General features: G+C 38.6%; 1 protein-coding gene across 3 annotated transcripts in view; it reads left to right on the forward strand.

Moving 5' to 3' along the window:
* Positions 1-20,940, forward strand: part of adamts18 (ADAM metallopeptidase with thrombospondin type 1 motif, 18) — a 45,887-nt gene extending 24,947 nt beyond the window's left edge. For 2 of the 3 annotated variants that reach the window (XM_043243445.1, XM_043243448.1), the window contains 10 exons: positions 1,874-2,004; positions 2,135-2,258; positions 2,908-3,155; positions 7,259-7,379; positions 8,020-8,146; positions 14,142-14,346; positions 15,873-16,067; positions 17,212-17,448; positions 17,545-17,722; positions 19,388-20,940. In XM_043243445.1, coding sequence (XP_043099380.1) covers positions 1,874-2,004; positions 2,135-2,258; positions 2,908-3,155; positions 7,259-7,379; positions 8,020-8,146; positions 14,142-14,346; positions 15,873-16,067; positions 17,212-17,448; positions 17,545-17,722; positions 19,388-19,506 — 1,685 coding nt within the window. In that variant the 3' untranslated portion in view covers positions 19,507-20,940. The remainder of the gene's footprint in view (positions 1-1,873; positions 2,005-2,134; positions 2,259-2,907; positions 3,156-7,258; positions 7,380-8,019; positions 8,147-14,141; positions 14,347-15,872; positions 16,068-17,211; positions 17,449-17,544; positions 17,723-19,387) is intronic. The other variant, XM_043243447.1, reaches the window with a different exon arrangement.
* Positions 20,941-24,511: the final 3,571 nt, after the last annotated feature.

Raw genomic sequence — 24,511 nt, forward strand, 5'->3', positions numbered from 1 at the left:
TCCCCATGCGTCTTCATTTACTGGACGAGTGAGACTAACACTTTTTTTTTTCAAAAAGGAATGTATTGTAAATGTATGAGTTCGGTCAGCTTTTATGCGTTCTAACAGTTAAAAAAAAAGCCTCTCGCCTTTGTTTAATCAAAAATAAAGTAATACAGTAATATTGTTAAATATTGTATTTAAAATAGCAGCCATTACTCCAGTCTTACGTATCACATGATTCTTCAGAAATCATATGCTGATTTGGTGTTCAAGAAGCATTTTGTATTATTATTATCCATGTTGAAAACTGGTTGGGCTGCTTAATATTACTGTGGAAATAGTTATACATTTTTGTTTACAATTCCTTTATAAATATAGTATAGTTTAATTGTGTAAAAGTTGTATTGTCCCTTTTATTTTATCAATTTAATGCAACATTGTTGAAAAAAATACCAATGTAATGAACTTAATAACCCTCAAGAATTTTTACGGTAGCCTGTATGCAACATTGTCTGACATAACTAACAAAAACATCTAAAAACATTAATCTCAGACTTTACCTGCTTAGTTTTTAATACCCTCTGTTATCTGAGTCAGCAAGAACAGCTGTGTTTTTAAATAGTAATAATTCTTATTAGTTTCTGACAATATGTATTGAGATTGTTACATAGGACAAATATATTCCACCCAAGCAATTCATCTCCCCTACTGTGTGCTGTCTAAGCTGTGCATGGATTTGAACGGGAAACATGTATCCACTCGTTCTGTGAGTGCAGTGCACTGATCATCCCTGTGGGCAGGTTTGGACCTGAATACGCCCCTGTTAGTGTATTAGGGCTTTCTTATGAGTTCGCGGACTGAGAGTGAAAAAGGCAAAGGATACTAGGGACTATACTGTCAGATTTTTTTTTTAAACAAATGAGAAAGACCAGTGAGGTGAATGGAGCTCCATGCTCTAATCAGTAGGTCATGTGTTTCAGTGGCTAGTGCAGGTGTTAATATAACCCCTCCATTTCTACTCTCTGAATGGGAAATCTAAACTGTTGTTTAGTTTTCTATTCAGCTAGACCTCTAAGTCTGTAACAACATATTTTTTTCCTTTGAAGTAAGAGCACTATAATTAGGTTCTAATATTTTCCTTGAAAAGAAATCTGACAGTCTTTACTGAGCCGTTGTATTGAATGAGTCTGGATTTGTGTGTGGATGCATCTCTGATAGGTCCATATTTTTCTCTCGGTAGGAGAGTTGGATAGAGTCGCCTCTCTTGCATTCCAGCTTTATGGGCCCATTTGTAACAGAGTTTTAAATTTTAGTGTAACATGTGTTCTGTGGCTGTGTTCTCAAAAGCATGGTGAGCCTTCCAGTTGCTTCACAGCCAACCACACACAGCTTAAACATGCCCAGTAATTAGCACTAGACAGTAGTACACATCTGCATTGTGTCTGCTAAAAATGAATGATGCATAACGGACAGCAAAGTTCTGTGTTTTGTGTATTGATGACTCTCAGACAAAAGGTTAAAATAAAGTATTTAAATTAAATGTAATTTAATAAAAAAGTTTTAATTAAAATGAAATAATTTAAATTTTTTTGTTTAGCAATTAGTGCTGATAGAGCGATCTTATTCTCAAGCTCAAACCAAAATATTTGGGAATCATTGTATAGTTTGGGTTTGTGCATTCTTTTCAAAAAATTGGTTTCCGTTTTACATAAAAGTCCACCTGCATATTGTCTCACTCTGAGAAATGTTCACAGGATTATCGCTCCATATGTCACAATGCGTGAGACATCATAGCAGTATGCTGAGGGTACCAGTACACAGACTCAGAAGATCTAACATAAAATCACTCTGATGCTATAAGATCTAATGACCCCATTCATCTCTTATCTAGAAGAGGACATCTGTAAGCTGTACTGCATTGCTGAGGACTTTGATTTTTTCTTCGCTATGTCCAGCAAAGTCAAAGATGGGACATCCTGCTCTGACTACAAAGGAGGCGTTTGCATTGATGGGATATGTGAGGTACATGAGGGGGGTCATATTTCAGGCATCAGTTGATTGACATAAACATTTTGTTATATTCATCAGGCCCAGTGGGCTAATCTGTGTATGTCAGTTAAAAAATGCTGTTTTAATAACTTTTCCTGTGTAGCCAGTGGGCTGTGACCAGGTGTTGGGATCAAAGGCTACTTTGGATGCCTGTGGAGTGTGTAAAGGAGACAACTCTACCTGCAAGTTCTACAGTGGCCAGTACACCCTCCAGCACAGAGCCAATGGTAAGGCTTTTATAACTTCTGTTATTCTGAGAAATCAATATTTTGAAGAGAATAACAGGCTTCAAGAGAAAGAAACAAGGAATAAATCATTATAAAATAATAGAAAAGTGCCTAAAGCGCCGGTTCTCACCTGGGGTGTTTCTTATTTTTATCAGTGTTGTAAACAGTTGTGCTGCTTCATATTTTATTGAAAACCATGTCACATTTTTTTTTTTTTGATCAAATAGAAATCTTGTAAATGCCTTTAAGGTCACTTTTGATTCAACCTTTTACAACTAAGAATTATTAATAAAATCTTACTGACCCCAAAGTTTTAAATTCTTCTGATATGATCAAAGTAGTTTGAGTGCTCTTTAATAAAATATAATAAAAAATCAAAGTGTCTAAAAGAAACAAGAAAAAAAATCTTCATGTCTGTCACTTTAGAGCCCTTTCCTCAGGCTTAACTGAAAACTGCGATATATTTTTTTAGAGCACTTACACAGCAGGAGCTCTTGCAAGTCTGGCACCTCATTGCTCTCCTCCGACTGAAGGAGGTGATAATGCATCAGCTCAAAGATGTCTGTTCCCTCTGGCCTTTAAAAATGCAGAAACTGCAAAAGTGAGCAGACATGGCAAACCTATTTTCCCTATTTTTCCATTTCTTCAGAATATTACCCCGTTGTGATGGTACCCGCTGGAGCGAGGAGCATCAGGGTGCAAGAGATGGAGATTTCCACCAGCTACCTGGCTGTCCGCAGCCTGAAACGTGGTACCTACTACCTGACGGGGGATTGGACAGTAGACTGGCCTGGCAGGTTCCAGTTCGCAGGCACTACGTTCAACTATCAACGCTCTTTCAACCGGCCTGAGACCTTGTACGCCGCAGGCCCCACTAATGAGACCCTGCTCTTTGAAGTGAGTCACCCCCGTCCCCGTCCGGCCTGACACCTGTTAGCGAATTAGCCGTGACAGGGTCTTGGCAAGAGTGCTGTGGCCATTCGGTCAGATGAAAACAAGGCTGAGGGACAGTGGGTGAGTGAGAGAGATGAGAAACAAATGAGGGTAGGATAGGAGAGATAGAGATGGAAGAGAAGGCACACAAATGATTTGAACGGGCAGACTAACGCCTCAGTTTGGGATTAATTGCAGGATAGAGCCGACGTGGTCATTGTGACTTTCATCTTCAGTATGTAGAGATTCAAGATCAAACGGTGCGACAATGTGAATAGCACTAAGCTTTGAACTCGCTGCACTCTGTGCTCTTGCTAATGGGCAGTGCAGGGCACCACTTATAGGAAGGGTGATGGGTATGGGTTCAGATGACCCTTGAGCTTAAGTCATAGCAAGGATGTTTCATATATCTGCACACATCTGAAGTGGGGATAAGAGAGATCATTCGATTTCAGTAGAATCATTTCTACATTTTATCAATGTACTGTAGTAGTTCCATGGGCTAATATGTAGCGTTACGTTAGGTCTTGAAAATAGTAATTTGCTCATCCATTACGCCGCATTATTTATATACTATAGTTGTACTTATACTACAGTTCTGCATATTACATGTTTGTTATCTCCAGGCCAAGAAAAAAATGTCCCAGAAAAATGTTGAGGCACGGGTAAATGAATAAGGAGATAACATTTTAAGACAACCACTCATTGAAGAGAAATTATTTCAAATAAATGTTATGTCTATGTCATTTCAAAATCTAGAAAACATTAAAATGAAGAATAATGTTGTAGCACCAAACAACTCAATATTTATGCTGGCAACATCTTTATTGTAATCAATCAAAATGTTGTTGTGAAAATCGTTTGATCTCTTAAGAGCGATTAATATGATGTCTTATTTGAATAACTTAAAACAAATGCAGATCCATTGTTTCATACTTCTGATTTTCAATACCTCAAGTTGTTAAAAAACATTTGCCCTTGATACTATTGTGTTGTGTAAGTTGTACAAAAGTTAGGCATGCTTCATTTAATACTCTTTCATTTTGATCTTATTTACTGGCCTTTGATCTGCACTTCCCTCAACCTGTGCTTTATGTTCATGCAGCATTCCCCTTCAGCCCACATGCCCTCTCTTCATTACGTTTTCCCCAGGGTGGGTGGTGGTAACAGAGGTCTGATTTGCAGATGAGTTGGCATTAATCTCTCTAAGTATGCTCTGTAATTTCAAAAAGAAGAGGAGGGTAGAGAGAGATTAAAAGATTAAGATTTCTGCAATTGAACTCAATAGATCAGAGAAGCTTGGGGTCATGATTCGAGGGAAGCAGCTGGTCAATTATGCTTGGCTGGATCTCTCAGTTTAACCTGCTATGGAAAATGGATAAGTATCAGCTTCAAGACCTTTACCGAATGCTTAGAAAATGCATTTTGAGAAATATGAATGTAAACGTTGACTTGGTTCCAGAGCTAGTAATCGGCTCAGCAATGTGGACCGGGAGGCACTAAATGAAACAGAGCAGTTTCCTTCAAACTTGACGTGCTTCTGGTTTAAACACTTTTAATGATTTATTCAAGTATTGGCATTTTTGAGGAATGTCATACCAGTTCATTTAGATGTGGTATCTGTGCTTGCATTCATCAGTCTTTCTTTCTCTCGTTTCTTCTTGACCACAGGAACTGCTGCACTTCTAGCCAGAGCACAGATGGATTTTTGTGCAGTAACCCTATACTGAGAGTGCTTGATAACGAACCTGTCCTAGTAGTGCTGTTCAACAGAGTTTAGTAATTACCCCAGTTTTTCCGTCATTATTCAGAATGACTATAGTGAAAGATAGAGATGATGCATCTAGAACAAGAAGCATTGCAACACAAGACAAAAGACGATGCAAGGAAGCATTGGAAAACTTGCTTTTAAAGTATTTGGATTGGGAAGTTGAAATTGTGATTCTTGTTACATATGTTAAGAGTGAAACTCTAGACTTCCTATATCAGAGCACAGACATGGTGCAATGGACTCTTGTGGGGTTTGACACTGGATCAGAAGAGGTAGAGTTTCCCCATGTGTTGTATCCATAGTCAGATGGCTAGCTGGATCACAGATGGATCAGAGACCTCCTCCTGAGCCTGATTCTGGAATAGCTACTCTGTGTTTAGTGCCAACTGTAAATCTGGACCAGCTTTGAACAGGCTAGCGTGCAGGGTCTCATGGACTGCTTCCAGGGCAATAGATTCAGCCTGGACGCTCAGTGGGAGAGTGAGCCAAGATACAGTATGTTTAAAAGTTTGCTAACTTGCCACTGTGTTTCAATATACTTATTTTACTTCCTCTGGAAATTCTCCATTCTTCAAGTGCCGCATTTGTTTGATTTGCACAATGTCTTCTGCTGTTATGTTGATAGATTCTTTCCTGCTCTACAGGTCTGGACTTACTTGTGTTACGTTCAGTTAGTGGTTCAGTCTCAACATTCACCTGCATCTTGAATTCACATGAATCCATACTGCTCCATCTGTAATGTTCAATACATAGCCATGACAGTAAATTGAACCCAGGTTTGGCTAGTAAAGATTTTGAATGTTTTTAGATAACCCAGTTATCTGACAGAACATTGAGAATGGTTTATTGCATTTATTGTGTGACTGACTTAAGGATAATCTTCCCACATCAGCAGCAGCCTGCCACACACTTCCTGTTCAAAACATTAACTAAGGGTAAATCCATAGTAATTAGAGGATGGGTGGCATCTGCCTAATCCACTGCTTAAGTTCACACTCTTACTTAAGAGAAATTTGGGCAGCCTTTCAATTACTCTTGGCTCGTGTAAACATTGCTGCAATTCTTCTGTGACCCTTAAGATTTGATCCTTGTTTAGCTGCTTTGTTTATACTCTCTACATATAGTTTGGTGGTTTACCAGTTCCAGTGAATTTGGTGTCATTGCATTTTTATTACAAATAGTCTGAGGAAAATCCCAGTATGGCAAAGTCTGAGTAAAAACAAAGGTCCTCTTCTTGTCGGAGAACATTTCCACTTAGAGGTATCCTCAGGATGTCCTCAGTGGCCTTGGGCACGGATTTAGTGAGGAACTGGCTGAACTTCCTCTGTGGTCTAGTCTCACTTGAACGACTACAGGATCTTCTCCATGAACAACCTCCAAAACTACAGCATACAGGCCTACTGAAATATAAACATCAATGTGAAACTTGGTGGGAAATAAAGTCTCACAGTACACCGCTATGTGAAAATATTCAGATTCACCCAACCCACAGTTTGGTCCACTTGTGCCGTTTTGCAAGCTGACAAGCTTCAGTTCAAACACATAGACAGTCTAATTCAAGCATCTCTTTAAATCAGGGTCACTAGGAGCACTGTGGTGTCATCTCACAGTCCCAATGGAGCTACAGCCACAAAACAGCAGCAGACACCCTGGCACCTTCTGCCTTGCTGGAATATGAGAACATTAACAAGACAATCAGCATGACTGCATGCACTTTAACAATTCAGTTTCAGTCAGATTTAAGCAATAATTTTGGCATATTCAGACTATTAGCTCATAATGTGATTGTAGTTAGACTTTCTCCAGCATGTATGTATCTTAATAAGACTACTAGCGGCCTCATTATCTGTTTTATATTTTAATATATTTTAAAATAGAAATTATTCCTGTGATTGCAGAGATTAATATTAAGCATCATTCCTCCAGTCTTCAGTGTCACATGATCCTTCGGAAATCATTCTAAAATGCTGACAAAAATATTTCTTATGTGTAATCATTTTCTATATAGAAAACAGTTATACATGGTAATGCATTATAGACTTTTGTGTTTGTGTTTTTAAGGGTTCTTTTATGTTTTAAGAATGGTCTTTATTTGAGATAGAAATCTTTTGCAAAACTATAAATGACTTAATTGTTTTTTTTATGAATTTAACGCATCCTTTGCAGAATCCAAATATTTTCTATGATATTTCTAGCGGTTTCTCCAAACGTTTGAACAGTTGTGTATACTTAAAAAAACAGAAACCTGTTACTCGATTGATTTCACTAACCCATGACCATCTCTTCTTCTCCACAGATTCTTCTTCAGGGTAAAAATCCTGGTATATCATGGGAATACACTCTACCCCATCCGGAGAAGAAGCACAATTACACCTGGTCCGTAGTGCGCTCTGACTGCTCTGCGCCTTGTGCTGGAGGTGAGTGGATACTGTATGTCCAGTAAATGTTTACTTTGTTGACTCAAGTGTGAGCAAGCCAAAATTTCCATGGTTGTGTGTCGGTGGGGAACGAAGTGTATGTGTGTATTTGTCTAGGTCCATCAAACGCACCTTTGTGAGCAGAGTAAAAACAAAAGTGTGCCCCTCCTTCCTCCAGACCTCCGAATCACATTGGCTCATCTCTGTGGTAGTGGCTCCTCCATTCACAGTCAGTTGTCTGAGTGTTGGTGGCAGACAGACAGCACTATGACATGCCCAGAGCACAGATCTCTATCTGCGCTCTCACACAGTTTCATTCATGCTTTTCTTTAGAGCGGACCTCTGGGCCGCCCCTCCTGGCCTCTCACACTGACAGAGGCCCGGCTTTGTTTGCCACAACAGAAGCCACGCTACAGTACTGCCATTCATCCTGAGCTCCCATAATCCCCAGAAAGACTATTCACGGACAGTGTGCTCCAAGCTTTCCTTTTCAAAAGATTGCTCAGAGGATGCATTAGTTTATCGTATTATAAAGACGTATGTTAGGCCGGGTTAGAGAGATAGATCTTGCCAAAATATCCAAAGAGAGTAGTTGTGTTTATGCTCACCATCTCTCTGTATCTCTTTATAAATCTCTCAGGTCGGGTCTCGACGAAAGCCATTTGTTTGCAGGATCAGAACACGCAGGTCAACTCTTCACTCTGCAACCTTGAGACCAGACCTGTGGTGGGCTCTCACCTGTGCAACACACAGCCCTGCCCTGCCTAGTAAGAGTCTTTTTGTGTGTGTGTGTGTGTGTGTGTGTGTGCGCGTGCATGTGGTTTGGGTGTACTTGTGGGTGTGATATTCTGTCTGACTTCCTTGTCCTTTGCCTGCTTCTTTCCAAGGTTGGATATAAGTTTAACAAAGTTAGAGTTTTATCTAACTTTTAAATCTTTCTAAAGTTCAAGTTTGAATTTGGTTACACCCAACACTATAGTTGAATTGCAAAGAAACAATACATAAATCCTGCACATAAGACCTTTGAATCTTCTTTAAAGTTTTGATATAATGGAAGTAGCAACAGATTGTTACATGCATCCTTGTAAAACAGAAAAAGAAAAGTTATGTAGGGTGGGTACTTGGGTTTTTGGTTGAATGGGGGCATACCTGAATGCAAGCTTGCGGTTGATTATAAGAAAGGGGCAGTGATTAAGTGGATGCAACAAGGTTGATCATATGTCACTACTTTCACGTTATGACATGTTATGACATAATGAAAAAATCACATGTAAAACAGTAAAAAAATATAACGTCAAAAAAAACATGCATGAATGAATCATGCACAGTAGGTATAACACGCATTTAGAAAATAAAATGTGGATTTTAATTCCATGCTGATCTCAAGTAGTTCTAATTTATGGAACCCTGTACACAACATGCAGGACAAAATTGTGCACAAATAGCAAATCCAGTGGACGAATTAGCAAATCAAATGTGCAATTTAGCAAATCGAGGGAACAAAACAGAAATCACATACAACTTTTAGTAAACCGTGGGGACGATTTATTTATTATTTTCCTTCATGTCGTGTGCAGGGCTCCGTACTAATTTGATCTTTGCAGACCTTCCTTTGCAAATCTAGCTAAAAATTCAATTTCCATTCAAATTCAAAAATGTAAATAGAAATGGTGTACAACCCTGCTTTCCAGCACTATTGGTGGGCACGGTGCCCTGGTATGTCTGTGTGAAATCAGCTCTGGTGGCTTTAGCATGAGCAGAACCCAGCCTAAAGCTCTGAGAAGTCACGTTCTTCTTTGAGTTCTTTTCTCTGTTTCATTCCTTAAAGAAAACAGGATTAACATAGCCTCCAGACAGTGACTGACTGTACCCTCACTACCCAAACTCCTGCTCCAAGCCACAGCCTGCCACACAAACGCACCTTTTAAATTATGCAAACTCAAACCCACATATATACATAAACACACAGCAGCTTTTATAATAAGGCACATATATATACACAAATACTAGTCTTTCATTCTGTCTTGTCTTTTTGTTGAATACAGTGAATTACCTTTCGTATACTCCATGAATTGAAGCCATATTTATTGAAGACTCCCACTATATTTACAACGAGAGTTGTGAGTGAAAAGGATAAGTGTTATATTTGGATTGTGGAAGATAAATGGTAAAAAGGCACCTTATAGAAGTTGATGAATGAATTGGATAGAGGCATTGTGCTGTGCGAAAAACATGCTTAATGATCCTTTAGCATGGAAAAAAAAGAGAACGAAAAGCAGAGACCGTCTCTCTAGAGACCCTGGGAAAAGCATTCTCAGTTTAGGTGTCAGAAACCTCCTCTGGGCTCTGGAGACTATAAAAGGAACTGCTCAAAACAGCCTTTCTCTGGCTGTCTCAAAGCTGAAGTCAATCTGCCGGTCCATCTTCCTTTTGAGAGTCCTGCTGCCATTCTTACAAGAGCAACACTCAACTCGCCTTGATTTACTGATCTCTTGCCTTACAGAGGCATCTACATACCCAGCATCCCTCACTTGCCAGGGTGAAAGGCATTGACACGCCATTCTGGAACTCGGATAACAAATCACCCCTCCTGGCTTTCCTCCCTCAGTCCTTCTCGCTCTCTCTTTCTCTCTGGCCTTGCATCGTGTGAAATGTTGGCTGCGACCGATTATAATGTGCGAGGCGATGCTAAAAGGGGAAATCAAGACCATATGATTGTTTCCTTACAGCAACAAGCTCTAACCGATTTGGCTTGTCCCATTCAAAGCCTGACAAATAGTCCAATAACACTGTAATTGAAAACAACGGCAGGGTTGACGGGAGAGCAGCGTGTCTGCGGTGGTGCTGGATATGTTGAGAAAGACTGCACAGGTTCCCATCACTCACCACCAGTGTCTGCCTGTAACCCTATGACACTTTAACTTGGTGAGAGGCTTTGATTGCCAGTAGAGATTACTAGTGATTCCAGACTCAATGATTTCACCATCCTGCGGGTCACACAAAGAGTTAGTTAGCTTACATTGGGAAAGCTATTAAAGGGATAGTTCCATTTACTCTACCTTGTAATTTTTTTCAAAACCTGTATGACTTCCGCAGAACACAAAAGAACAGATTTTGAAAAATGTCTCAGTGTTGCTTTGTGCTTACAATGAAAGCAAGTGTTATCTTCGTAATATTTTGTTTCGTGTTATGCAGAAGAAAGAAACTCATACAGGTTTGGAACGACATGAAGGTGAGCAAATGATGACAGAGTTTTAATTTTCATCCATTTAAGTGCTTTTCAAGTGTAGGTACGAGTACGTCAGGGTATTATGTTAAATCTTAAATGGCCTTGTGCTTTTTCTTCTCTCTTTACGAGATTCCCACCATTCAGAACGGGTTTTCTTCTCTCTGTGTAGGTCATTCTGTAAGTGTGTTTATTGTTCAGACAGACAGGTCCTAAATCCCACAGTTACTAATGACCTCCCCCACTGTATGCAGAGCTGAGTCCATTTCCCTCCATACTGAATGACATCACGGCCTTACGATATCGACTACAGACTCCCGGAACATTATTTGTTTGAGGCATTATGCGCTTTGATTTATGACTGCTGAAAAGAGGAAAACTAAAAAAAGGGTGCAGGAAAGGGAAAATAAATAGACCTTTGGAAACACTTCCAGAAAAAAGTATGGGCATCCATTCAAAACAGGAGAGCAAGACAGAAGCTTCTGCTTATCTTTCCAGCAAATATCTTCAGTGTTGACAGGTCTGCCCATGTTTTATTATGGAGCAAGAGAGGCCGTGTCCCTGTGGGAAACTGAACGCGTCTAGCTGGCCAGGAATCGAGCGCTAATCTCCAGACTATGGCCTACAGGACTCAGTCTGACGACGTGCTCCCGGCTGCAAACGCTGCCCTGCTGCTTCTGTGAAGCGTGGAGCGGAGAGACTTCAAACACAGGCTGGGCCCAGAAGCGGCCAGCTTGGTTTGTTCCCTAAAATGTCACGAAAAGAGATAAATGCACATGCTTTAAAGACTTTTGCAGTGCCCTCTGAATATTCCTTCTCTTTGTTGTGTTGCATGATTGCATGTTTGCTTTTCTGTTTAACCACCGTTCTTCAAGCTTGGACAGATTTAGGAATTACCTACCAGATTTTTTTTTCTTTAGCAAATATGCATTTTTGCATTAATAATTTGCAATAATAATTGCATACATATGCATAAATAATTAAAAAAGAGCTGTTTTCAACATAATAAATATTTTTATAAATAACAATTCTTGTGCACCAAATTTTTTTTAGGATTTTTGAAGGAAATTGAAAAGCTTTACCGTTACAGCATTTTAAAGTATGGTAAAAATAGAAAACAGTCATTCAAAATTGCAATAATATTACACAATATTACTACAGTATTTTTAATAAAAAAGAAAATATAGTCTTGGTGGGCATTAGTAACTTTAAACAGTCTTACTCACCCTGAACTTTTGAACTGTTGTGTATATGATCACCCAAAATGACCAAAGAGTATTGTATGAATAACAATATAATCCAATTTCCAATATAATACAACCAAACATAGCTAAAGTGGTTAGAGCACATGCTTTGGTCTGTTTAAAGTAATATTTTTAGCAAAAATGCGAAATGTCGCGTGGGTTTAGGAAAATACATGGTTCTCTTAGTGCTCTTAAACTTACAAATACTTCCAAACCCAAACCGTTCCCCAGAGAGCGCTAAAAATTCAGCTTTTGTCCCGCAGTACAGCCAATGGTAGCTTAAATTTCATTGAGTGATTTAGAATGAGTATCTATTATGGGTGAATCATTCTGGGTAGACATGGAGAAAATGCCAGTGAAATCAGACCGTATCCGGAAATGTGAAGCAGTCTGCAGTATTGTCCCCAAAGATATGTCTTCTTTAATTGTATGGCTTGAAATATGCGAGTTATTGAAAGATTCCAGAAATACAAAATTAAAACAAGCGCCAGCAGTGGTTTGCAGTGAGGCACGACAAGTCAGCTCTTTGACCAATGACACATTGTCATTTATGTGGCGAGGAGAGGACGACGGGGAGTGAAAAGGCATATTGTGCTGTAGATCGTGTTTCTTCTCTCAATTAAAATAGCAGTTTAACCATCTCCTTCCAATTTGTCAGATGGCTGGAGAGAAAATTAAAGGATTTTTCTCAGCTCGGTGGCTCAGGTCTGTGTGAGTGGTTGGGTGGAACTGGGTCTTTTAAGAAGTCGACCCGGGGCGTCTGTCCGGTGTTGCGGCCATGGCTCTCGTCATAGCTGTCATTTGCTCTAATCTCTCCCCGGCCTTCCCAGCTCTATTTTAAAGCCTCTTTTCATCTACAGCCAAGAGAAGCAAGGACAGAGTTGCAATGTGAGCACTGGAGCCGAGCTTCTCTGGCAGCTAGTGATGAGTTTTACACTGTTTTTTTTTTTTTTTTGGCTTTTATATATAACTAACTCCAAATTTAATCAGTATTTTATCATGCCATATCCATTATCTGAAGTTAACAAAATGGCCATTATTTATACTTCACAAAAACAACATCTTATTTGATGGAAGACATATTTTAGGGTCAGTAAAAGTTTGGGTTCAGTGGTTCAGTATATATATATATATATATATATATATATATATATATATATATATATAAATATTTGAAAGAAATACATGGACTTTTACAGTGATGCTTAAAAATCTGGACAATTTTTAATATGGCTAATAATATTAAATATTTCATAAGTGGTAAAGCAGCATATTAGAAGGATTTGCTGAATAAAAGCTGAAAACTTTGTTTTACTGTCAGAGAAAAAAAAAAGGTATTTTAATTGTAGTAATGTTACACAATATTAATGCTTTTACTGTATTTTTGAATAAATGAATGCAGCCTTTGTGAGCAAAAAAGTCAGAAACATAGAAAATGTAATAGAAAAGAATAATAAAATGAATGGCTCCAGACTTTTGAATTATAGTTTATTTTTTATTTTAATTAAACATACCAACATTGAACAAAATATGCAAGTACTGTCCTTGCTGCGAAAATCTGCTGAATAACATATTGTGTGTATTCCTTATGCTTTAATTTTTTATTGTCCTTGTTTTGATGTGCTGATAAATCAAACATATACAGAATGCATTTAGGGGAGTTAATCTTGTCTTTGTTTTCTTCGTTTTCACTGATAATCAAAAAGGGCTTCTTTAATGTACGTGTTCATCAGTAACTTCATTGGAAAGATTAAAGCTGTCACAGCTTTAACTGGATGGTTGGCCATAGGGGGGCACTGTTGCAATTTCACAAATAATGTGTGGAAGCACTCGTATAAGAATTTAGAAGGAAGACATTGATGCTTGCCAACTGTTGTTAATCATACTGCTGTAGTGAAACTGACTAATCTATTACAGAACCTTGGAACGGTATTTTGTAATGATCATGTTGCATAATTAGAAATCTTGCTGCGTCTCTCCAAAACTTCAACATATAGGATAAACGCACGTTTGTATATGCTCATGTGAGCCCACAAGAGAGGGTGGGGTGGGTGTACACAAATATATGTGGTTTCTTCATTAGTTTTTCCATCATGAGGTTTACGGAGTAATTGTGTTGGTCATAATCTAATAATCATCACATAATGTAGATTTGTTTGAAGAAGGCTCTTTGTGCGCGCATCTCACGTGTCTGTGTCGTATGGGTGTAAAATGTTCTCTTTCTTCCTAAAATGTGCTGAAACTTTCAAACGCATGGTTCATGCCTGAAGGTCAAATTGTTTGTGTTGACAGTTGGACAACAGGTAAATGGGGAGTGTGCAGTAGAACATGTGGAGGTGGGCAGCAGACGCGAAACATCCGCTGCATGAGAAAGGTGACATACCAGCGTGAAGAGGTCGCGGCTCACTCCTTATGTCCGGTAATGGCTCCCGCCCAACTACAACCCTGCAACACACAGGCATGTCCTCCGGAGTGGAGCACCGGCTCCTGGTCACAGGTACGTTTACGAAATGTGAAACCTACATAACATTACAGACAGCGGAAAAATAGGATTTAATCTTCAAGTGTGTGTGTGTGTGACTATTCAAAAGAAATAAAATGATAATAAAGCCTTTACTGTTTCAAATAAAATGTTTTTTGAACTTTCTCTTCATCGAAGGATCCTCAAACATCACACATCCGCAAAAATATTAAGCTGCTCAGACATTTAAGAATAATGAGATTTCATGATTTGCACATTAGGATCTTTGAATGATTTCTAAAGCATCATAAGACACTGGAAGCTGAAATGATGTCTGCTGACAATTCAGCTTTACAGTGACAGGAATGAATGAACATTTGAAATATATTTAAATAGACAATAGAAATATTTCACAATATTATTTTTTATTGTAGTTTTGTACAAATAAATGTGGCCTTTGTGAGCATAACAAAACAATTACCAATGTTTAAATTCATGTACGAAACCCAATATTCATAAAATATTTCTTGTAAATTCTGCTATTCTTTTGTAATATCCCACCTTAGCAAAACCTTAAAAGCACTAGCAGTGCATTTTGTCTTGTTTTATGGTATTAATTGGTTTGTCTCGTTTTCATACGTTTCAACCTTTTGCTAAAGTTACAGAAATAATGTAAAAGGTGTTTTTTAAATGATGTAAGCTTACTCTCCTTCCTTCCACCAGGCTAAAAAAGGGCAATTTTAAGTCTTTTATTTTGCCCCTGTTCATTTTCCTGCCGTTGTGTAAATAATCAATTTATGTTGAATAAAGTTTAGTTGTCTGAGCTTGACCAGAACATGTTTCTGAAATTCTTCTCTATACCCTTTTATAGTAATCCCATCCTAAATCATAACACAGGCGTATTAAATTGTGAAAAGTGACCTAAATATGAGATGAAGGTTTGAGATGCCCAGAACAACACAATGGAAAGCGTCGTGTACGTCACATCAGTGCTGAAACACTACTGCCCCCTGCTGTTAGTGCTCATGCAACACATTGTGCTATACGTCTTACTGTTGTATTGTTTCCATTAAGAAACTGTTCTGCATATATTGGGCTTCTAAAAGAGTTCCCTCTGAAACTTCAGATAAATGACTGCTTCTCATGTGGTTTAATCTAATATTTTGTAATAACTGTTGCCGTTGCTACTTCTGTATACTTTAAGTTTCCAAGTACACTCACAGAAGCCGGAGAGTGTTGAAACACATTCCCAGAGTTCAGTTCATCATTAGCAGCAATTGCTGAATTCTCTAACCTTTTTTTTTTTTTAGTCTAATCTTACGTAATATGTTAAATCATAAATCTTTGAGAAGATTTTGCAGTAGTAGTTGATATTGACTGAATTCCTCCTAAAGGTCAGGTTGAGTTCGCACCGCCTGTCTCCAGAGTTCATATCAACTGTTGTTTGAGGTGAACTGCATGCCACTGCGACCTTTACAATGTTTAAACTAACATCACTCAAAGACCACATGAGGGTAACTCTCTCTCTCCGTGTTTGTCTTGCTTTCCTTCTTTCTCTCTAGTGCTCTAAGACCTGTGGGCGAGGGTTGAAGAAACGCAGTGTTTTCTGCAGGAGCACCGATCCAGGTGCCAGGGCTGTGGTGGTTCCTGACAGCATGTGTAAATTACACCTGAAGCCCAAAGCCCAGGAGACCTGTGTGCTGAGCCGCTGCCCCAAGAATGAGCGTCTTCAATGGATAACTACCACCTGGGGAGAGGTAAGGCCCCTCACAGGAATATCAAAGGTTATGTAAGCGCTCACACAACCCGAACATCTGTAGCATGCACATATTTCACCCATTTATCCCTAATGAAAAATCATTCATGTGCATGTTAGTGCATGTTAAAGAGACATTTCCATGGAAATCTCACAATGCTAAGTTATATCCATAGCCAGGGAGGATATAAGTTTTTCGAGAATTCATTTTAAGGGTAAAAATGTTTTTTGAAACACTTTTGCAGTGATATGCTGTTAATGAACATCTAGACGTTTACATGTAAAGCTGCTGCAAAAATGAAAATTCTGTCATCATTTTCTCAAGTAGCTCCAAACCTGTTTGAATTTCTTTGTTCTGCTGAACACAAAGGAAAATATTTTGAAATCATTTGTAGACTTCCATAGTATTTTTTCCCCTACTATGGAAATCAGTGGGGACTCAAACCGGCTTGCTTACAAACGTTTTTTTCAAAAATTTCTTCCTTTGAGTTTGGCAGAAGAACAAAATTGATAAAGGTTTGGATGTTTTGGTTCGAGGATGAGTAAATCTTGACAGAATTGTAATTTTTTATTCCTTTAAGTTGACGGTTTTTCAGAATTTTTCAGCCTCAGACTATAATTTGATATTGTGAGCTGATTTTAGTTTTCCTTTATTATGGTTTTCCTAGTGTGTAGGCGAATGTTTCTGCTTTAGTTTGTTGTGTTCGAATTGACTTGAAAGTCTGAGTGTGTGTGATCCCCAGTCATGTGATGAGCAGTTTTTCCTCTGCAGCCATTTACAAAGTGAGCAAGCGTTTGATTCTTACTTTAAAATCTCATTAGTGTATTCCAGCCTTACAATGTTTATTCACAAACAAGCATTTGATCCCAGACAGCTAAGTGGCACTTTCCGTTCTGCATTTGTACTTCAGTACCTCTCTCCTCCAAACTAGCAGCATTTTTAACCTGTTGCTATGGAGGAACGAGATGATCTTGTAGTGAGGAGTCAGGAATATTTATGTGTGTGTGTGTGTGTATATGTATATATAGATAGATGTATAGATAGGTATAGATATATATATATATATATATATATATATATATATATATATATATATATAAATATAAAATACCTTATGATCTGATTGTCATGTTGTTTAACGCAGTGTTCGGCCTCCTGTGGAGGTGGAGTGAAGAGAAGAGAGCTGCAATGTGGGGAGAAAGACTCCCACGGAGGCTACACGGAGTACCCTGCGAGGAGGTGCAGGAACCTCCGCAAGCCCCAAGCAGACCTTGAACAAGCTTGTAATAATGGCCCCTGCCCAGAGCCCCCACCTCCTCAGCTCCACCAGTCTGGCGGTGCGTCTGTGACTCTGGGCTGGTACTCTTCTCCTTGGCTGCAGGTGTGCTCAAATAGCTCTTCACAACGAATCAGGGTGCTGTTCTTTCTCTGTTTTGCTAGACATCTAATCTTCCTGTCTTGTCTGTGTGTCTTTTAGTGTACGGTGTCCTGCGGTGGTGGGGTGCAGACAAGAAGCGTTCAGTGTCTGAGACAAGGGCGTCCATCGGTGGGCTGTTTACCTCATCAGAGACCCTTAAGCTCACGAGCCTGCAATACACATTTCTGTCCTGGTCCAATCCCAGTCCCTGTCCCACCTCCCTCACCTACACTTAAAGGTGAGCTGGTTTTGCTTTATTGATTTAGAAGACCATTAAATCCAATGTACACTACTGTTCAAATGTTTGAGGTTGGTGAAATTTTAAGAAATTTGTAGTTTTTTTTATTTAGGATACTCAAAAGTGACAGTATAAAGTTGCAGTATAATATTACATAACATTGTTTCAAAAAAAATCTCTTTTAAAGTTTAGTTTTTATTAAAGAATGCTAAAAAAATGTGTCTCTGTGTTCAGCTGTGTTACTAATAAGAAATGTTTCCTAAGCAGCAAATCAGCATTTTTGAAATGTTTCTGAATTATTCTGACCTTTAAACATTAGGACTTTAGTGTGTATATGTGATCACGGTCAGGGTGTTATCTGCTTGAGTGTTCCTGAGAATAAAAACCAAGACTCCGATGTTTTAGGCAATACTACATAACAATTTCTCCTTAAGAGGTATTAACATGAAATGTGCTTCGATGTGAGATTTTTTCAGAATAGAACAGAGAAGAAAGTGATATTTAGATGATTGTTTTGTGCAGTTATCAGTGTCTCGAGCTGAAATGATCTGCCAGTGAAACAAGACAAAGAGAAGTGTGAGTTGTATTCTGAGTCAATCATTTGCAGAGGTTTTGTTGGGCATGTGGGCCAGTCGGCTAGTGAAGCATTATAATCTAGAGGTTAAAGAGTTTAGATAAAGAGTTGTGGTGCAGAATCAAGTATGAATGGTCTGATCTTCTCCAAGTTGTACATAAATCTGCTTGACCAGGTTGCACTGCTTTGTTAGTTCCCTCCCTTCTTTGCAGTTATAGAACACAACCAGGAAATTGATTGTTGCAATTTGGTTTGGTTGAAATCCCTGAGTTTTGAACACTACACGACTCCAACTTCCTCAACTCTTATCTCACTCAACAGTACCTGTAATGCCTGAATGGGCTGTACCACTGAATGTTCATTGGTTAGGATATTCTGCTGAATGTTTATTTGTCATGAACTCTCATATCTTGTTCTGTAGCTCAGCTGGTGAAGCATGAAGTTAGTAATGTCATGGGTTGGATTCTCAGTAAACATATACTGATAAAATATATTGCTTTAGATAAAATATCTACCAGTTACATAAATGTATGCATATTTTCCACAGCCACGGTGTTAATTGTTAGTTGTTGTTTTGTTTACATGTGTATCATATGCAATTATTGTGCCTGATAAACATCAGTGGTGTTTACACTTATTCATTAAGGAGTGGGGAAAACAATGCACTTTTTACTTGTTGATTTGAAACCACATTGGCGGGTCAAATGAACGTCTGCCATGATTTAAATAAGAAACTGAAATTCATTGTGCGATTAAACAATATCATTAAAATGAGCAAATCATAATAGTCATGTACTGTACATAGCTTAATTATAATGCTAATGAAAACATAAAGATCTCTCCTCCACAGAGAACAGAAGTGTGTGTATAATTGTTTATTCTCATGGGAGAACTGAGTGTGAGGGCCTTCAGAGCGCAGGTCAGGTCCTTATCGGTATGCTGGTGCAGTATTTCCAAGTGCTTTGCAACATCCACACAATGTCTCTATTCAGAGTAAACAGCACTTACAAAAACACTGAGTGTTTGTGTTAGCACTGTTGTTTTTAAGGGTTAGAATAAATAATAGTCATTATGTGTCTTTCCTTTTACAGAAGACCAGCCTTGCATCGACTTCTTCAGCTGGTGTCATCTGGTGCCTCAGCATGGTGTTTGCAATCACAAATTCTATGGTCAACAATGCTGCAAGTCCTGCTCCGCTAAAAGACATTAAAGCAGAAGATCTTCCCACGAGCCTCCTCGTAGATCTGTAAATCATTGTCATACAGATAACCACTATGGACAAAGTTGATATTTGCAAGATGTGGTAAAGAGGCATTCCAGTAGACCATTGAGAGATAATGAGAACCTGGGATTCGAGGAACTCGACAAACTCTGTACATTGAAAATCTACTCCCGGTTCTGGCTTCATCAGTGGTGTATGATAAGTAGATTTGTGGATCTACAGAACATTTATGTTGTACATATCTCTGTTTGTTCTCTTATGATTGGGAAGGTGTTATCAGCGGTTAGAGCCATTAAGAGACTTCCATCATCAGTTCATTTGTATGCTACATTGAAGAGCACCAGGTGAACACTGGCGTGACTGTGCACATCTGAAGTACTCTAGAGTTTGTCTTAGAACCCACGAGACAGTATGTTTACCAGAAGATCTGTACAGAACTAAGGGCCATTCCACTTCACTGCTTTTTAATAGCTGCATCCATGTACATATGTTCTCAATGGTTGTCCTTTGCTTTGTATCTTGCTGCTTTTTTAACCTCTCACAGGTGAATGCTTTGTTTTTAAGTGTCAAGTTAAGAAAAGCTGAATGTTTGACACAGCACAATTCATAAATGTCAGTTTCGAAACAGTGGACCAATCAGATGAAAAATCGGTAGAAAGCAAGAATGAGGCAAAGATAAAGGTGTTTATAGTAAAAACTGTTCATCATTTGTTGGAGGAAGAGTTTAGTTATTATACACAATAATTTTGTTGTCTTCATTTAAAAAACTGTACATTTTAACTGAGCAAATTCTTAGCTTTCCATTATTTAGTCTAAAGGTGTGGTCACACTAGTGAAATTTTGCATCAAAATGATCCCTTGTCTAATGTAGTGTAGTGATATATGAACATATATACAGAAGTCACTTTCAAAACAAGCAACTTTATTTGTTGGCCTCGTAAAAATGTTTTGCAGCTTGAACCTGTTACGAAATCTGCATAGGGAAATCTTTCTTTCTTATGTAAAAGTCTTGAACGAATGGATTCCTATTGAAATTACTGGAATTTGCAGAACGGTGGTAAAGGTCATTGCACAGTCCAAAATATTTGTCTGAAATTTTTGCACGTTGAAAAATAAATACAACCTCATGTTGTGTCAATCATGTTTACACACTGGTCAGGTTAGATTTTTTGCATCTGTAACAAGCATTTTGATAGGAAAGGATGACAAATATGAAAATAAAAATGGAAAAACGTGTAAGTAAATATCAGACTCAGTATGCAATGACCTTAAATGTGACCACACCTTATACCGCCTGCTTTACATGACTGCTTTGAATCAGTGAATCTGTTGAATCAGTGTTTTTGGTGCAATAAGAAGTGCAGCGCACGTTCTCAATCCATCATCTTTTATTCAAAACAATTAAACTTATATATTTTATTAGTTCATGTGTTTACTTCAATATACAAAAAACACTCTTCTTGTATATATATGAACTAACTTCAACTTTTGCCTCTGTCAAGAGAGATTATGCATCTCCTTCATTGCAGGCTTCTAATTTTAATATACATGAACATGCATCAGTTTTGTCGGTGAAACTGGTGCGACCTGTAAGATTGAGTCACAATCCAGTCTGATCGCCAACAGAAGACTAAAGCAGACAGGATAGATTTATCATTAATGAAGATAAGAGCTTCTGTTGAAATATATAGCGGGTCCATTGTCAGATGAACTAAGTTTGTGTATGACTTGCCGGCATGTGTGTGAAATTTGTCTGCGGTTCATGCAGCACTGTCTCCCACGCGGTGTATGAGAGGACCGGGCTCATCCCAGATGTATGTCAGAGAGAGCAGAGTAGGTTGCTCTCAGTCACTTTGTAGGGACCAATTAGTGTGCAGGAGTGAGTGTCATGTTCAGGAGGAGGAGAAGCTAACAAACCCAAGCCTCTCAGGACTTGGGACCTCATCTCAGTTTACTTTGTTAGTTCTCTTCATCTCTTTGTGTTTGCCGCAGTCGTCGGGCCACTGTTTTGTGCTTAACCGAAGAGCGGAGTCTCAGCTTAGTAATCCTTTCCCAGGGTTCAAGTATGATGGTCCTGCTCTGACAATAAACATTGGAGCAGATGGCACATGAGGTGTAACAGAAGCACTCATTCTGTCCTCATTTCATTCCGAACACTTCATTAACAGTCCCCAATCCCTTGAAGGGACATTTGCATACACTAATAAGTGCAAAAGGTCACTTTTAAAAGTAGATGTTGCACTGCAGGGTGCTCTGTCCTTTTTTTCCCGAACCATTTAAAAGAGTACTTTCGTTTATTAGTTGTATAACTTCTGGATCTCCATTAGTGAACTCTTGGTCTCTTACGGTATGTTTCATTTGTTCATTACTTGACTTTAAAAGTGTTTCTAATCATGAACGAATGGGAAAAAAATTCATAGTTTAGCCACATTGTGATGTTACGTATGTTGTACAAATGTCTTTCATCACTGTCTAAATTGAAAACGGTGTGTAATTTATTATATGTCAAAAATAGTTCCTGGGCTACAGTGTTGTCTGGAGAGGAGCTTTCTGTACAATAGCACACTGTGAAGTGTGATATTTAATATTTTCACTGAAAGTTTTATAATAAAAAGTATTTGATTTACTGTATTCCTCTAGTGATGCTTTTTCCACTAGTGCTCGGAGAGATTGAGATGAGTACAGGAAGCCTTTGAATGATGAAAATGCTGCAACATTTAAGGAATGAAAAATGATATGCTGTCATCACAACAAATTACTACGAACATCAAGCCAGAAGCAAAGTGGATTTTAGACAAAATACTCCCTAGCATATTATCGACAAGGAAAACAGACTTGTTCTCTGTGCAAATATAAAATCTTATTTAAAATGTGCCACTAAGGGACAGACATAATAATATAATAAGCTATAAACACACGAAAAAAATCCTTTGATACAAATAGCAATGTTTCCCAACCAATCGTAACATTAAATACCCCAAACATTCATATTCCTCCCTTTCCGCTTTGTGTTCCAGGCAAAATGTTCCTGCATGTACTAAATGCCCTAGTAAATCACACTGAGTTTGCTTAAGTCCTCCCTCGACACTCTTGAATATCTTTTCCTCCTCATAATATGCACGCATTTGTCATTTGTGTCATATTTCTTAATTTCCTGTGTGTACAATTATTTGTGATAATTTCTGACAGCATCGAGAGACTCGTAAAAGAAAGGAGCAATTCCTCATCCGTGTCACTGGATGCACAGACACTGATTATGAAGACTGAATACCAAGCACGTCTGTGGCATTTCTATATCCTCTTGCGATGGTGCAAACTCTCTTTGTTTCTCTCTCTCCTTGCCTGCTCGTACAAACACACACACACACACACACAGTCTCCTCACTCTCTAGAATTCACTGTCACTTCAGCTCTAGCAGTATGATGCTTCTTTAGAGTACCCCTCACTTCTGACAGGCTTTCTAATCACATCTTAACAGGACACTGGCCATGAGCACTCTCTCTTTTACTCTTTTCCAGCTCTCAGATGAAGTGAGAGCTGTCATCTCTTCCAGACGTATCTCCAATCATCAGCTAAAGGATATCATCCAGCATTCACTCTGTGCCCCTGCGGACAATAGATCACTCAAAGGGTGAATGCACATGTAAGGGATCCTATAGAATAGTCGTTCACAACAGGTGGGTCACAGGTCAGTTCTGATCATAGGACAGAAAACACATGATAGAGAAAAACTATTCATATAATGGTGTATAGTGTAAGGAAACAAACTAAATAAAAACTTTTATTAGTTTATAGCATAAATACATCCGTCATGTTTTGTTTAAAAAAATAAGAATAAAAAAAATAAATAAACTACGACAGGTTGCCCCGCCCATCCGGCGATCTCACTGAATTACCAATTATGCATATTAATAAACAAATGTGGTCGGATGTTAGAGAGACTGTTCGAATTCGACTTGAAAAGTATGGAATTGGATATTACTTGATGCATCCCATCGACTTGTTTGAAGAAAAAAAGCACCACGGAAGTTGTGAAACTTTAAGGTATGTGTTTTTCGCTTTCTTTGTGTTTGGGATTGCTAAACAGAGTTAAAATAGCGAGAGCTCGTCCACGTGCGATTTTGATCATCTGTGATCAATCACGTATAATTGTGCGCGCGCAGTAATTACCTGCTTGTTGCTTGCGGCGTCTTGAGGTGTCTGGTGCTTTACATATTAACGGCTTTTGATTTGATTTTATGGACATTTGAGTTTTTTTTGAGTACTTTTTTAACAGCTTTTGTGGATGGATGGTCAAATACACACACACACACACACACACACACACACACACACACACACACACACACACACACACACACACACACACACACACACAATATGTATGTATGTGTGTGTGTGTGTACAGACACTTATGCTTAAGTGGATGTAAACAATTGACAGGGGCCTCATATAAATACCTGATGCTTTCAGTGTGCTTATCAAACAATGAAAGAAAAAGATCTGGGCTATTATTTTATTTTTGTTGTGGTATCAGAATGTTTTAACCGGTGACTAATATTTTGGTGCTGCAGCAGTCTTGTTTATAGAAATATTAACTACTGTGATGCCTGTCGTTGTTTAAGAAATAAAATCCCTTGTTAGGTGTGAACTGATCTCGAATCACAATTGCATTCATACAAAAACCTCACACAAGCGTCCATGTCTACGCTTCTCTTTCTATTTCTTGCTTTTTTTTACACACACGTACACACACACACACACACACACACCCTTTCTCATTGCCTCTGTGGGAGAATTTCAGCGTAGGTTATTTCGGGAGGATTAAAACGTCAGTGTGGGTTTAGATGGCTGTGATTGTGTCTAGGCTCAGGAGCGGGGCTCATTTGTAGCTGTCAGTCGGCATTGGCCTTTTCTCAGTAATGTAAAGATGGCAGTCTCCGTGGCCCCGTTTGTCGCTGCAAGAGCGATCTCGCAGATTATCATCTCAAA

Source organism: Puntigrus tetrazona, chromosome 7 (genome assembly GCF_018831695.1).
Source record: "Puntigrus tetrazona isolate hp1 chromosome 7, ASM1883169v1, whole genome shotgun sequence".
Classification (NCBI taxonomy): Eukaryota; Metazoa; Chordata; class Actinopteri; order Cypriniformes; family Cyprinidae; genus Puntigrus; species Puntigrus tetrazona.